Source organism: Triturus cristatus, chromosome 6 (genome assembly GCF_964204655.1).
Source record: "Triturus cristatus chromosome 6, aTriCri1.1, whole genome shotgun sequence".
NCBI lineage: Eukaryota > Metazoa > Chordata > Amphibia > Caudata > Salamandridae > Triturus > Triturus cristatus.
Window position 1 is genome coordinate 450,356,382 of NC_140589.1, and position 15,936 is coordinate 450,372,317.

General features: G+C 40.8%; 1 protein-coding gene across 14 annotated transcripts in view; it reads right to left on the minus strand.

Moving 5' to 3' along the window:
* Positions 1-15,936, minus strand: part of DST (dystonin) — a 1,436,897-nt gene that overhangs the window by 903,105 nt on the left and 517,856 nt on the right. For all 14 annotated transcript variants that reach the window (XM_085610880.1, XM_085610881.1, XM_085610884.1 and 11 more), the window contains one exon: positions 13,472-13,638. In XM_085610880.1, the coding sequence (XP_085467006.1) occupies positions 13,472-13,638 (167 nt within the window). The remainder of the gene's footprint in view (positions 1-13,471; positions 13,639-15,936) is intronic.

The window sequence follows — 15,936 nt, forward strand, 5'->3', positions numbered from 1 at the left end:
AACAAACCCGGTGTCACCCCTAAATATTATTTCAGCTCAATTCAATGAACCCAAATATCCCAGTGCGTGCCTATGCTGGGATACATACATTAGTCTAGTCTACCGACTTTCTATCCATTTTTAAGAAATGACGATAACAGTTCCTGGGCAGAGGTAAAGCTGTGGGTAAAGGAATAGAGGTAAACACTCTTCAAAAAGAAAAGCACAAGCGAGGAAGATGTTGTGTGTCTGGAGCTCCAGAACCATACCCGCGCCAGGGTGTCACAGAGACAGGAAGAACGTTTCTTTCCAGGTGGCTTTCAGAGCACCACTCTTTAGGGCAGAGAGCGCCTGATGGAGATACCCAAGAGAGCGGAGGAAGGGAGCAGAACTGCAATTCTACCTCGGAGTTGTATTTAAAGCCCTAGTGGAATACAGACTCGCACTTTTAGATCTGATGCAAGCACTTTATCTTGGTGTTATTCTCCAACTGTCTGTTGTTGTGATCGTGTATATTTACAGAAAAGAGATAGTGCATTTTGTTGAAGATCATTGTTGGTATCCGGTTGTTATTCTACCTCAATAAAAATAATTATTACATCAATGAATGGCATAGCAAATTGTCACGGTACAAAAGGGGGTAGTGATGGACGGAGCATCAGAACCAATCAAACACTCACACCCAGCATATGTAAATCAGTCTGACCCTGTGCCTCATGGGAACAGTCCAGCCCGAACTGCCAAGCCATGCCTTCCCTGGACCGGAAACAAGCTTCCCTTGCTCACTTTGCCACTGGATTCAAGCAAGCCTGGCTGAAGACGGCTGAAATGCCAGAAACCGGTCCTAGGTAGCTTGTTTCCGGTCCAGGGAAGGCATGGCTTGGCAGTTCAGGCTGGACTGTTCCCATGAGGCACAGGGTCAGACTGATTTGCATATGGCCATGTCTGAACTGGGGTGGCAGAGTGGGCTAAAGAACGGTTATGGTTTAAACCCAGATCTGTTGACTGGGTGTGAGTGTTTGATTGGTTCTGATGCTCCGTCCATCACCACCCCCTTTTGTACCGCTTTGTTCGCCATAAGTTGGCAGGGTATGCTCAGACATGAGTCCCTTGCTCACTTTGCCACTGGATTCAAGCCAGCCTGGCTGAAGACGGCTAAAATGCCAGAAACCGGTCCTAGGAAGCTTTTTTACGGTCCAGGGAAGGCATGGCTTGGCAGTTTGGGCTGGACTGTTCCCATGAGGCACAGGGTCAGACTGATTTGCATATGGCCATGTCTGAACTGGGGTGGCAGAGTGGGCGAAAGAACGGTGATGGATCAAACCCAGATCTGTTGACTGGGTGTGAGTGTTTGATTGGTTCTGATGCTCCGTCCATCACCACCCCCTTTTGTAAAGCAAATTGTCAATCAGTGCAAGATAATATTCCCATAAGTGTCACAAAATATTGCCATCATCATCACTGCATGAATGGCAATCAAAGTCACAAGTAATTACTAAAAAATATTCCCTACTATGAGTGCCACAACATATTGTCCATCATTGTTACATTGTTTCTCTCTCACTCGCAAAATGTTCCACACATTGATGGAGGTTATACACAACCTGCCATTGAGATCCAAGATGTACGCACCATTTCATGTGTCTTGTCTACTTTCCAGTGCAATAAATAAAGGTGGAGTGGATTGGAAGGTGTTAACTATCTGTTCAGATAAAATGTTGTCTCTTGGAGGTAAGATGAATTATAATGCTTGTACGGGTAAGCACTAGAGCAACATATCTTAACTACTCTACCTGTGTACAAGAACGGTGGTTCCTGTCAATGCAATTTTCTCTTTGCTACAGGGCTACGCCAGCATGCCGCAGCCCTCTACCAAGGAGTATTCTATTTTCATTCTTTTTTTTATTTACAAAAAGAAAATCTCAAAATGGGATTTTCTTTTTGTAAATAAGAAAGGTAATGATTCCCTAGCCATGGGAATAATCTCCCATGGCAAGGGAAGCATAATTTGCATTTTCCTGTCCCTCACTGCCGGGGTTTGTCAATTAGGATGGGCGGACATAAACCCATTACTCCAATTACCCGTACTCCACAAGGAAGTTGGGGTAGTTTGGCCACAGCAGTAGTCTCTGAGGGGAGGGACTTCTGTTGCAGCTGCAACATATAAATCAGGCCCTATGCCCATTACCAGCCTGCTGAATATGAGGGGATTATTTTCAAGCCATATTGACAGAAGCAGCTCAATACATGGATGGCACCACAACTGTTAGTGGATAGCCTCCAAATTTTGACTGCCTGAATGTAGAGCTTTGTAATATGCAGACCTGCCAACTCAGATGTTGCCACTGTGTGTCACACAATATCCCCCCCCTTCACATAGTCACCCGTTCGCATGGTGGAAGGAAAGGTGAGCTGGAAACCCCTACACTGAGTGTGTTGCCATTTTGTCTTTGGGGTATCTGACAGCCGATGTTCATTAAGGGTTTTGCAAACACCCCAGGACATTGGCAGCAGCCTAAGCAGGCTTTTGGGCTTTGTATGTGGGACGTGGGGAGAGAGTAGAAGTGCCTCTCAGCCAGCTCTCAGCTAAAAGCTCTGCCTCATCCAAGGCATGTCCCTCCTCATATAGTGATTTTATTTTAAAGTTGGCAGGTCTCCTATGTGAAGATAATGAGAATCAACAATCACAACTACCCTAAAAAATAAGCCTTAAAGAAGTCTAACACACACAATGATTGTGACGTGTGTGATTAGTTTCTTTTTGGGCCTTTTTAATAGCAGATGAAATTGCTCCCAAGCCACTCAAAAAAAGCCTGTGAGCTGTGGATTTTTTGTTGTAAGGTTCGCATGTCCAATTGGGCAGGCATCTCCCCTCCTTCATATAGTGCCACAGCCGGAGGTGCACCTTACACTTTGAAGACTCCTGCTGAAGCGAAACAGGGATTAAGAGAGGTGCAAAATACGCCAGATATAGAGAGTTTACTTTTCTTGCAACCCATATTGACAAATACTAGGTCTGGGCAGTGAACTCCGCTCCGCTCACGGATTTTGCGGAGTTTTCCGCACTCCGCGTAACGCTGAGCTTGCGGAGTTCCCAAAAATTCCGCTTTGTGGAGCGGAGTTTTTGTCCTCGCTCACGTTCGTCAACATCTAGTTGGCGATCGCGAGCGTGGGAAATCAACTTCCCGGCGAGATTTCTCAACCCGGGCGGTAAGATTTCTCATTGCGAGTGATTGCGTATGCTCATCGTCAGGGACATCACACTGAAGCAATGCACATACTTCAGCATGAAGTACAAACTAGAGCAATGATTCTGCTTTTTAAATGAAATTTGTTTGAAGAGTTGAAGAGGAACCCCTGTACACTAGTATGTACGACTCGTACCCCTGTATGACTCGTATGTACTCGTACCCCTGTACACTCGTATGTACGACTCGTACCCCTATACGAGTCGTACCCCTGTACGGACTAGTACCCCTGTACGACTCGTACCCCGGGAACAACTTTTCCCGGATACGAGTCGTACAAAGTTCTCTTCGTAGCGGGTAAAGTCATTCCCCGTGTACGGGACGTTTTCCGTACGATTCGTAAATCGAAAAGCCGGTCCAGATTGTACTTGTACGGTCGGACTGTATTTTTACGATTCGTACGGACAAGTGTCCGGGTCCATCTCGTACAACTGTCCCGATCTGATTCGTAAAGATCGGGCCGATCCGTATGTATTTTTCCCGTACGAATTGTACTTCACGGGTCTAACGGGACTTGTACGATTGGTACGGAAAAAATTACGGATACGAGTTGTACGAAAAAAAAAAAATACAGGATCGGAATCGACCCCTTAATGTGCAGAGGAGAGTAATGAACATATGTGCTGAAAAAGAAAAGCAGTGGGGTGAAGATGCAGGCAAAGCTTGCTATGATTCCTGGCCTGCCAACACACAGACGAAGTGTCAGGATGTTAGCAGTTTATGTACTGCTTTTCCTCTACCACCTGTATGTAAAGATGTTCAATGCAATCGATACTCTACCTGTGATAAAAACAGTTGTCTGACTTTTCTCTTGACATCCTCTCTGGTTTTGTATGGTGGATAATAGTTTTAGATTTATATTCACTGACATTTTATCAGCATTTATACTATGTTATGATAAAGAAGATGGGAAACAGGGTTAGACGTGGTCATGGGAACTAGTGGGCATAGGGGCTGAACAGTACATGGCAGATGCGTACGTACTTTTGTATAAACACAGCGGACACTGATACAATGGAAGCATAATCATGTACCAGGGGAATCAATCAATAACTAACAGAGGAATGGCAGATGAAGACCTGGGTCAGATGGCATAGGATATCGATATGTTCCTGCTAAATGTCTAACATTATTGTTTTTTTGTACCTGCATTCATCCACAGAAGTATATTGTAACCTGTTCACATCTGCTAGGACACTATGGGGCATATTAACAAGAGAATGGCGAAGCGTGGCATTAAACAAGCATCGCTAATGCAACGCTTTGCCATTCTAAAAATGCAGGGATGCGCCGTATGCACAAGAATGCGGCTCACCCCTGCATTTCCCATAAAGCTGGCGCCAAATCTAGCTGCCTAGCCCCAACGAAGGCATCCTTGCACCATGATGGCACCTTTGCACAATAGTGCAAGGGAGCCTGCGTCGGGGGGGGGAATGATTGTTTATGTGCAGGAAGGTATGCCTTTCTGCACATAAACAGTCTAGTATGGGATTTGTAACACCTATGATTGCTGTATTGTGCAGCACACATTAAAATTGCAAATTGTCATTTTTAAATGATTGTTTATGTGTAAGAAGGTGTTCCTTTCTGCACATAAACAATCATTTTAACAATTAAGGCCAGGGAAAACCTGGTGTTGACATGGCGAAAAGAGGAGAAATGCTTAATTTCTCCTTGTTTTTGCTGTTACTATGTGTGACACGTAGAAAGAGCAAAAACGAGGAGAAATTAAGGTTTCCCCTGGTCTTAATTTCTGCACTGCCTCGTACTTATGCCACCCTTTTGATATGACGTTCCCCAAAGGATAACCTCTTTATTGAATCTCTGAACATAAAACTAATTTTACTGCATTATGTTAAATCAGTTGCATCTATCCCTATAAGCAAAAACATTCTATTCAGAGTGATATTATTATCGATATGGAAAGCAACTTAAAAAGTGTGCTGTAGACTATATTCAAGACTAACACACACTGCTTTGCTTTCCTTGGAAGACAACCTATTACGATAAAAAAAGGCAACTTGATAACCATAGTTCCAAATGCAGTGAATTGCTAAAACAATACATCAGATGTAAAAAAAAAACTTTAAAAAATGCTTGGATTATTCATGATTTCTGCTTTTTTGTACGCTAAATACAGTCGCTATTTATTCCTTTTTACTATTGATGTAGTGTACAATAGGTGTTTGTTTTACTGTAGATAAAATAATTAGAACTATTGCTAATTTTATACACGACACAAGATACATTTGTCCATTAGATCCAATTGTATTATATATTGTTTATTAGGCAATTCCTTGTATATTACTGTATACAAATAATAAAAGATATAATCAGAAATGATCCCAAGGACGTTGGCAAGTACTGTTATACCAGAAAAATGTGTGGCAGTAATCACTGTTGTATTTAACATTGTATTGTGTTGTGAAGGTATTTATGTAGCATTTTCTTACCACTTCAAACACATTGATAGATGTTTTACCCTTTCCTGGTGAAAAATTTTACAAGCAAGATCTTTAGGTTTACATGTCGTTGAGTATTAATCTTATTTGGTATATGCTAGTTTGCAGTTTGAATTCTATGTATTCATGTGTCCCGAGAACAACATTGTATTTGTAGTATATATTTAATTGCAGGTTCTAGTTTCTTCAGCTGTAATACTTCCCCACCAAAGGCCTATCAATGAACATTGTGTTTTCCTACAGAATCAGTGTCAGAGTCTAGTAAAGGTTTTTGTCACTAGCAACAGGCTCCTTGACGCCTCGTCCCCACTCAAAAACTTGACAAACTAATGGGAAACTGCCCCAACCCTCCCTTTTTTTAAAAAAAATATTTTTTTATTGAAGTTCTTGTATCATAATTACAATCAGCAATAACATAAATTGGCTACCACAAAACAAGGATTCAAAATAAGGAAAATTATTTACAGAATGCAAAAGTCCACCATTATTCAAAATAGGAACACCAAATTCTGTTAAACATCCGAATCCTACCAATTCGCTGTGCGTATGGCTTTTCACTCTTTCTAACATTCCTAATTTTCTGAAACCAGGCATTAAACGAAGGAGCTTGAATTGACTTCCAGTTCTGGAGCACCAGAGATCTTGCCACTGCCATTGCAGTAAATAAGATTTTGGCCATCTGTTCTGTCAGACCGAGATCAAAATCATATCCGTACAATACTAATTTAATATTATAAATGATCTGGATCCCACAGTACTTTTGTAAGTATTCGAAAATCTCATTCCAAAAAGGAATTTTAACACAGTCAGCTATAATGTGGGACGAGTTAGCGGGAGTATATTGCTGACATCTAAAACAGGTGGCACTAGTATTAACATACATTTTAGCAATGGCGGCTGGAGTGCGATACAGGAGCCACTTACTGAAGAATAACATTCTTCTCCAATTAGATCCTCGAAGAACACTAAAATTCAGCTTATTTATGGTTTTCCAAGTATTGATAGTAAGTACGTGATTCTCCTGTTCTTGCCATTTTTTAATAGCTTTCTGGCTCAAATCTACCTCAATATGTTACGCTTCCATCCCCCTGGCTTCCTCATCCGAGAAGTCATAAACAAATCATCCCATAACTGATTAGAAGAACCAATAATTCTTGGCTCCACTTGTTCCAGCATTTTAAAAATCGAAACATAGGAGCCTAGTAACATAAAATTCCCTGAAATTATAAGCTGCATCTCGCCCGGTGACAGCCATGCCCCCTCCCTTAAAAAATCTGCAAGAGAATAGAACCCAGCACGTGCCCATTGTAGTACAATATCAACTCCAATTGTCAAACCCATAAACATGAGAGCATTTCTTAAGGACGTTCTAATATTAAACTGCGGGAGAGAGTATCTTTTAAGAAAAACGTCACGACGCTTGAAAAACCAACGCATCGCCTTGTATCGACTAAGTTTCGGTGATTTAGGAATGTGTAACGGAAATTGAATCTGGGCCTCATAACAAATTCTATCAAGAAAATCTTAATAAGGACATTTGGGCTCTGCATTCCAGATTTAAACCGCTCTAAATATTGGGCGAAATATGCGCTATAATAGTCTCTAACATTAGGTACGGCTAAACCTCCTGATTCGGTTTCAGCATAAAGAGTCCCCATTGCTATCCTGGGACTTTTTTTTGCCCATATAAACGCAGAAAATAATGATTCTACTTTTGAAAAAAAAACACTGGGCAAAAAGCAAGGAATGGCAGAGAATAAAAAATTAAAAAGCGAAAGTATAGACGTTTTTATAAGTGCCACCCGCCCCAAGATGGAAAATGGTAACAAGTCCCATCTGATAAACAAGGATTGGACCTTACGTAGTAGTGGATCGAAATTCAGATTAGCTAATTCGGAAACCAAAGTGGAAAACATAACCCCCAAATACCTCTTCGGTCTTAAATTGGTACAGCCAACTAAGTCAGCGTGTAAATCCACCTCACCCCCACCACAAATTAATATTTCTTTTTTTTATTTATTTATTCGATAGCCGCCCAACTCTTCGAATTCTTCAAAAAGCTGAAGAGCAGCAGTTTGAGATTGAATATCCGTCTTAATCAATAACATGATATCATCGGCATATAATTTAATTTTTGCCATAGATGGGATCGGAGGAGGAATATTCGCAGATTCACGTATTGCTGTAGGTAACGGTTCAATGAAGAAAGCAAAAAGAATAGGGGACAAGGGGCAACCCTGCCTAGTACCTCGTTGAACCGATACTGTGCCGACCATAGCTGAGTTAATAATTATATTAGCTTTGGCACCCGTGTACAAATTCTGAATTAAACTAATAATTTGTGAAGGAATTCCAAAGTGCTTTAAAATAGCAAATAAAGTTGTCCATGCCACCAAATCAAAAGCTTTTTCCGCGTCTAATAATAAAATTAAAGCAGAGATTTTATTTGTCTGAAAATAATCTAAAGCCACAGTAAGAAAATGTGTATTTGTAACTAATTGCCGGCCTTCCACAAAACCGTTCTGATCCAGATGAATAAGGTCCTTTGCAATATAATTAAAGCGTATTGATAATAATTTAGTGAGGATCTTATAATCAGTGTTGAGTAATGTGATAGGCCTATACGAGTTGGGATCTTTAGGATCTTTTTTTTTTTTCGGGAAGCTAACCACTGTCCCCTCCCCAAAAGAAACCCACTAACATATAATTAACTAATTGTAATAATAAATCGGAAAAGGCACTAAAAAAAACCTTAAAGAATTCGGCGGGGAGGCCATCCGGACCACATGCCTTACCAATTGGTAAGTTCTTAACCACTAATTCTAATTCTGACTGAGAAAATAAGCGCATCATTACTCCACTGTCTACCTGAGATAGAGAGGGCATATCATATCTAGCTAAAAAATTGGAGAGCCTAAGAAAATCTATCTCCTGATGTTGACTATATATCTGTTTATAGTGAGAAAACATTATAGTGCCAATAACATCAGACTGTGATGTTTCTATCCGGGTGGCAGGACACTTTAGAATACGAATCAAATTTGCGGCGGCTTGCTCCTTAGCCTGCCACGCAAGGAGTTTACCAGAAAAATTACTCTCCTCATAAATCCTCTGAGATTGTATAAGAAATTGCTGTTCACTCTGTATAGAAAAAAGCGTACTGAGTTCACGTTTGGCCTCGTTTAGTTTGTTTTGCGCAATACTGGAGAAGTTGGATTGTCGAAGCAGAGTAAGCGTACGAATTTTTTCATAGAGTAAAATCCTAGTTTGTTTAATGACGCGCCACTCTTCTGCGTCTTTACCAATGATGATACCACGAATAAAAGCTTTTAATGAGTCCCAAATAATGTGCATTGGAGCCGTATCCGAGTTACGAGCAATAAATTCGGCAATCTCCAATTTTAAAAAAGAAACCCAGTTGCTATCTTGTAGATACTTTTTATTAAATATCCATCTCTTAGGCGGCCTAATTTCTTCCCCTACTTTAAATTCAATTACCAACATTGCGTGGTCTGAGAAGCCATTATGTAAGAATTTTTGATGAGAAAATTTTAATAAGCGAGAGGCCAAAAAAAAATCGATGCGAGAGGAAGATCTATGTCTTCCTGACCAATAAGTAAATTTTTGTTTTTGTGGAAATTCTAATCGCCATGGATCGCAAAGATCCAGTAAAACTATATTATTCATAATTGACCTTATTGACTTTGGTTTAGATTGTTTCTTCGAGGCACCAGTGGAATCTAGTTTTATATCCATAAGAATATTAAAATCCCCACCTATAACTATATCCCCCCTGACCGTTAGTAGTGATCGAAATAACTCCTCATAGTTGGGGGCACGATCTTCCACTGGGGCATAAAAACTAACAAAAGTAATTGGCCTATTTCTGTCTTTTAAGACACAAGTGGCCCAACACCACCGCCCTGCACCCCCATCTTCAAACTGGATAATTTCTACATCTAAGGTACGATTGATGAAAAGTGCGACCCCCCTTTGAGATTCTTTAGCACTAGAAAACCCACGATATAAGGACCAAGTTTTAAACATAGGAAAGGAATTAATTTTATCCGCGGAAATATGAGTTTCTTGCAGCATCACAACTGCTGGACACTCTGTTTTAATCCATAACTTGATGGCGCGCATTTTTTTTCTATTAATCAGCCCATTAACATTAAAAGAGATCACTCTAATCCCCCCAATAGACACATACCTGAATCATTAAAAAATAACTTCTTGCCAACATATTTACCATCACAGACAACAAGAACCTCCATTTTCCATTTTCGCCCACCACCCACCCCAACCCCCTACCCAAGTGCTACTACACTTAACCTACATCTAGCCCGGTGGCCCTGTACTGAGACTACTGAGGATTTTCAGATTTCAGTAAAGGACATGCTAAATTTAATTCTCCAAGAAATAAGAGAGATGAAGCAAGTTCAAAAGATGGAAATGGAAGTAATTTGTAAGCGTCTGGATAAAATTGAAGATACGCTGGCTTCATTTTCAAATCGACTCCAAGAATCTGAGACTAGAATCTCGGTGGTGGAGGACAATTTGACCATCATGCAGAAAGAGATTGCAAGTGTCTCCAAATCTTCGAAGGCTTTTGAAGTTAAATTGGATGAGTTAGAAAATTATAATAGAAGGTCAAACGTTCGAATAGTGGGCGTACCTGAGAACATTGAGGGGTCTGATATGACGCAATGGATTTCTTCTTTTTTCTCTCATGAGGCCGTCCCTGAGTTTAAGGGAGACTTAACAATCACGCGGGCGCATCGAGTTCCAGCGCGTCCATTTCCCAATTCTCCGTTTCCTCGGACCATTATCATCAACTTTGCTGATGTTCGTGTTAAAGAAATAATTCTATCACAGGCCTTCAAGCAAAGACAATTTCATGTTAATCCTTCTACTAAGTGCCGGATTTTCTCTGACATGTTGGCTGCCGCCGCCAGACGCAGAAAAGATTTTGTAAAGATTCTCCAGTTATTTAAGGACAAAGGTGCTCAAGCTTCGATTGCACAGCAATCAAAATTGAAAGTTTTGATAAAGGGCAAATTCTATTTGTTCACTGATGTTGATGACGCACGTGAGATGCTTGATCAGTTAGTCCAGGGGTAGGATAATTTTGGATTGTGATTTGATTTGGTTGGATGGTCATTGGAGGCTTCCCTTTTTCTCCTTTTTGCTTTTTTCCTTTTTTTTAGGGGGGGGGCGCAGGCGAGGAACTGGGGGGGGTGTCATGGGAACAGGGGCGCAACACCAAGGCACCTTCAAGAGAGGGGTTAGTGCCATGTGGCCAGCGTGGGAGGAAGGTGAAGGTGTAGTACAGTGCCCCAACCCACCCTTGAGGTGTTTATGAAATGTATCAATTTTTTAAGCTTCCTGGTAAGACAAGTATAGTCTATAGTAGATATGTTTTTTCTCAGTAAGCCCTAGAGAAGCGTTAATTTCAGACAACAAATGTATGGATGGATTTTGTAAGAGTCTTTAAGTATATAAGATGAAACTTCCCTCTATTCCCTTTGTAGGAAAAGTGGTAATGTGAACTGTTTCAGGGAGATTCCCATTAGGCAATCAACCTATCACTCATAGGAATTTTTCTTTGTTATAATAAGGTGTGCGCCATGTCATTGAGCCTTCTTTTGAGCAATCCCACTTTTGGCCTAAGCATTTTTACTTTCTCGAGCATCAGCAGGGCTGATCGTTAATTGTAGAGCAAGCCTGGCTATTTGTTGACTTTGATCACCAAAACAAATGGGACATTTCTGTTTCATCACTGGAGATATGGGAACTGATCTCAAGCTGTAGAGTAAGCAAAACTGACGGTAGTACCCCTGTCTCTCTAATCATAAGAAGAATGCACTCCATTACAGATGGTTAGAGGGAGACATTGTTTGTCGGACGGGAATGAGACACACAAACCAGGGCAGCTGAGGCACTAATGGGTAAACCACTAATGGCTACAGGGGTCAAAGTCCAATGAAGCTGATGTACTTGTGGGTAGTGAAGGAGGAAGAGATGGACACATCCAGTGTTGTAAGCATGTGTAGAGTAATGCAGAAAGAGAGTGGTTGAGTGGAGGATAAAGCAAAGTTGTAGCAAGGTGAATATGGAAGAATGGTAGAGTGGCTATAACCAGAGCTGGGTAGATGTTTGCTGCTGCGTAAAGTAACATTTAGTTTTCTATCAAAATCAATACAGAATGCCGCATCTCCTGGAGAAAAGAGGCACTAGCATTAATCTCAATTTAACACTATGCCTTTATAGAACTAAAAAGAGAGAAATATTTCCCTAGGCAGACAAAAGCAGGTAGCTAAAGAATGGATATGTGACTGAAGAGTGTTAACAGAAAGTTTTCAAATGGAAGTAAATCAAAGTAAGTAAAACGATAGAATGGCATTGTAATACCTTAGCTGAACGTGATATACAGATTCATGTTCAGCCCAATTTTACCCTCACACGCTATAAATCCCAGCGTTATAACACGTATCCTGTTTCACCTCTCTAGCTGATCGTATGCTTCAGACCTGTTATTTATAGTATTCAATTGCTTTCTTTCGAAGTCCTGCTCTAACTTTGCTTGCACTGGTTTCGTTTTCCTGCTAAACTTTGTCATTTCCCATCAATCGATTTCAAACAATACTTTCTGTACTCGTACTCTAACTTGTATTGCTCTAAAATAGTTTATTCTTTTTGTGCTCCTTATTTTAAACTTAATAAAGTTCTTTACTAAACTGTTTTGGCAAATAAATGACATTCGATGAAGGGATGTTGCGACATTGACAATGTTGGTATATTAACTATTCCAGTGAATTAATGTGTTGCTGTCCTCTAAACAGATGCAATTTCAAGACGAACGCTTGGCTTTTCGGCTGACCGTGTCATGCTTCTTGTTGTATCCTTCTGCCAAGTATCCTGTGGTCCCCTTGTATCCCATGCCACCCCTATCCTATTGCCCAATGTATTATGCTTACCATTATATTCTACTCACCCCCATAATACTGAAGCTGCCAGACCATTCCAAGACCTGTATCCTGCAGCCTATTCAATGTTGCCATCCGTTGTATCCTGCCACATGTGTACTCTGCTGTACGTGTATTCTGTTGCACACGTGCTCTACAGACCCCTGTTTTATGTCACCTCCTGTATCCTGCCACTGTGGTGTCCTGCACACCCTTGTATCCTGTCATCCTTCGCATCATGTAACTCAAAATATCCTGAACACCTCTTTATCTTGAAGCTCTTTGAATCCCCCTCCCAAATTCTGCTTTCTGCACTATATTGCAGCCTTGTCCATATCATATTTTCTTGCATCCTCCATCTCTTGCACCCTTCTCCCATCCCAATTATCCAGGAGTGCTTCGACTGGCCCTATATTGTCTAGTCCCTTCGTTGCTGTTACCCCTATATCCCGCCACCAAATTATCTTAGCATCACCAGTATCCTACAGCACTTGAGACCATTTGTTTCTCGATACTCAAGTACCGATCACGAGACACACATTTGTCATTTGCCACACAAAACACTAAAGTCAAACAAAACTAGCTACATCGCATGAATGAGTAGGTTTTTGTTGTTGTCTTGCCACCTTGAATTATTACTAGGATATCTACAAAGAGAGTCACAGAATCAAGAAAAGGATTAGCTGCTGATTCCACATTTGAAATCAATATTCATTTCAATATTTGTGTAAACATCAAGTAGTATCTAGATGTAAGATGCTTGGCAAAATGAGGAAATTAAATATCTTTAAAAAAAAAGAAAGACACTTGCAATTACCTATATCTATGAATGACAGCATTAAAAAGTCTCCCATCCCGCCAACAGGTAGTGAAGTTCTCACAGCGTATTCCACCATAACCGTCGATTGTACGCTGTGTCCACAGGAGCAATTTCTCTTTCGCAGACATGTCCTGTGACTCTCCTGTGACGTGGATGTCGGAGATCTAGAGAAGAACAACAAAATCACTAAATATTATGGTCATAGCTAATAAGCACATGTACTGTACAGACTAACGCATTACTTGTGCTAGTAAAACTACTTTGCAACCCCGATTACATTTCAGAAATGTATAAATTATACTCTGATAGAACTTATCACTTGATAAATTCAGGCCAAATGAGGGACAAACCCACAGTAGAGAAAAAAAGGAGTTTCACTGAATTTCACGTAAATTACATGCAACCTCAACTTAAATGTTTCGAACAAATATTTAGTTTGGAAGACATTTCCTTCGGATTTCAACAACACCCACGAGGAATGCCACATTTCGCTTTGAAGGGATGGGGCTGGCAACCCAGAAAAAAAAAACCACAAGGCCATCTTGCTACTTCAATACATTTTTCTGAAATAGCAAAGGAATTGTCATGGTCGTAGCAAGAGGAAGAACTGTGTTCATGAGTGACTATCTTTGAAGACTATGATATGAGGGATGATGGACTGCTGAACCGTCCAGAAGGTAGAAGAGAGGTCTATGGGGTTCAGTGGGGCGAAGTGGAATTGTAAAAATGTTCCTGACTTACTTTGAGAAATCGCCCTTTTCACCCACAGCTCTAGTGCTCAGTGCAAGCAGTACCAGTAGGTCTGGCTTTACATGAATTTTGTATAGCAATGTAAAGCATTACAAGGAAATAGGATGGAAATTAATATTTATTTGTGTGGAAGAAAAGAACTGTAGAATAATATTGGTGTAGATGAAAAGGTAAGATGACAGTTGCACGGTCAAGCTAGACCCAAAAAATCCATGGAAAAAGAGAGCAAGGTAAACCGGTAGGATTGCAAAATGTCAAAAGTGCACCCATGGTATATGTCCTTGCATTAAGTGCAGCTATATGGCTTTTGTGAATTCAAAAGCACTTACAGAAGTAAGACAAGAAATAGTACTCCGAGATAATATTTGTGAACTGCATTTTAGCATGAGTAAATATTGATGTGTAGATTTGATCATGCGAAAATCTGAGTGTGTGCAAGTTCACTTTCCCTCCAACCACTTTTTTTCCCAACTCTGGAAGAAGGTTGACCTCTGTCGTTGTCAGGAGAAAATTTCCAACATTTCTCAGTATGTGAAAAGACTAGAGAAGAGTTGTTGAAAACCCTCAAAACATGCAAGTTAGTAGGTTTGCGCAGACTCATAAGGGCATTCTAACCCTGGAACTATCGCTTACCACTACCTTCATCCCCAGTATGTAGATCTACGGAAACGTGGCAACATAAGGGCATTGCAGGTATTCAAACACTACTATGGTATGATCCCTGGCAAAATCAGAGAGGCTAAATCAGAGCTCTTATATAATTAAATTGGTGCCATAATTTGTCGCTGCACTACATGGAACCAAAGGGGCAAGTGGATTTTGTGACAGGACAAGTAGATTTATGAAGCAACCTGCTCCATGGAAAAGTAGATATTTGATTAAATTCCATAACAGATACCCATGGCAATCCAAATGTTGTAGACAAGTAGTTGTTAACCATGTATGACTTGAGAGTATCGCATGACAGATACATTACAAACAAGCATTGGCAACACCAACGGGTCTCTGCAATGCACGAGCTATTGGCCTTGTCAATGTGAATGTCTTTTAGCCATGTTGTCTAGCAGCACATCTGCTGGTCAGCATGGCTGAAAGTTACTGAATGCCCAGAATCAGAGCAAGTTGAGCCGACGCCGAGTCTCTTCTCCCTCATGTTTAGTTTATTGTCCTGCCCCTCCTAACACAAAAAAAGCTTTGACATGGCCTGCACTGGCCACATCATAGCAATTTTCAGTGACTTTCAGCCATGCTTAACAGCAGATGTGCTGCTATACAACATGGTTAAAAGACATTCACATTGACAAGACCAATAGCTCGGGCATTGCCGTGATCTACTGGCATTTGCCAATGCTTGTTTGATGTTGACAGGATCTTGCTGAAACAATTTGAAAGTGATAGTGAGAAACAGCTGAGAAGCTTTGAAGTGAAGCAAGGATGTGGCGTAACACTCTGCTGCCGACAGGGGAACTTGGGAACCAGATTTGTATCTCGGATTGGCTGAACAATTTGTAATTTATTTATTTATTTATTTATTTGTGTATTTTGTAAAGCGCCCAGCTGCCCCAGCGGGGCGTCCCGGCGCTAATTCAGGACAAATCACTTATGTTTCCCCCTGCCTACGACTATGAATGTGTCATTGTGTAATGTTACTGGTGAGCACTGAAAGCACTCTAATACCATCGGCTGGTGTTAGCACTATGGCAAGATGGAGG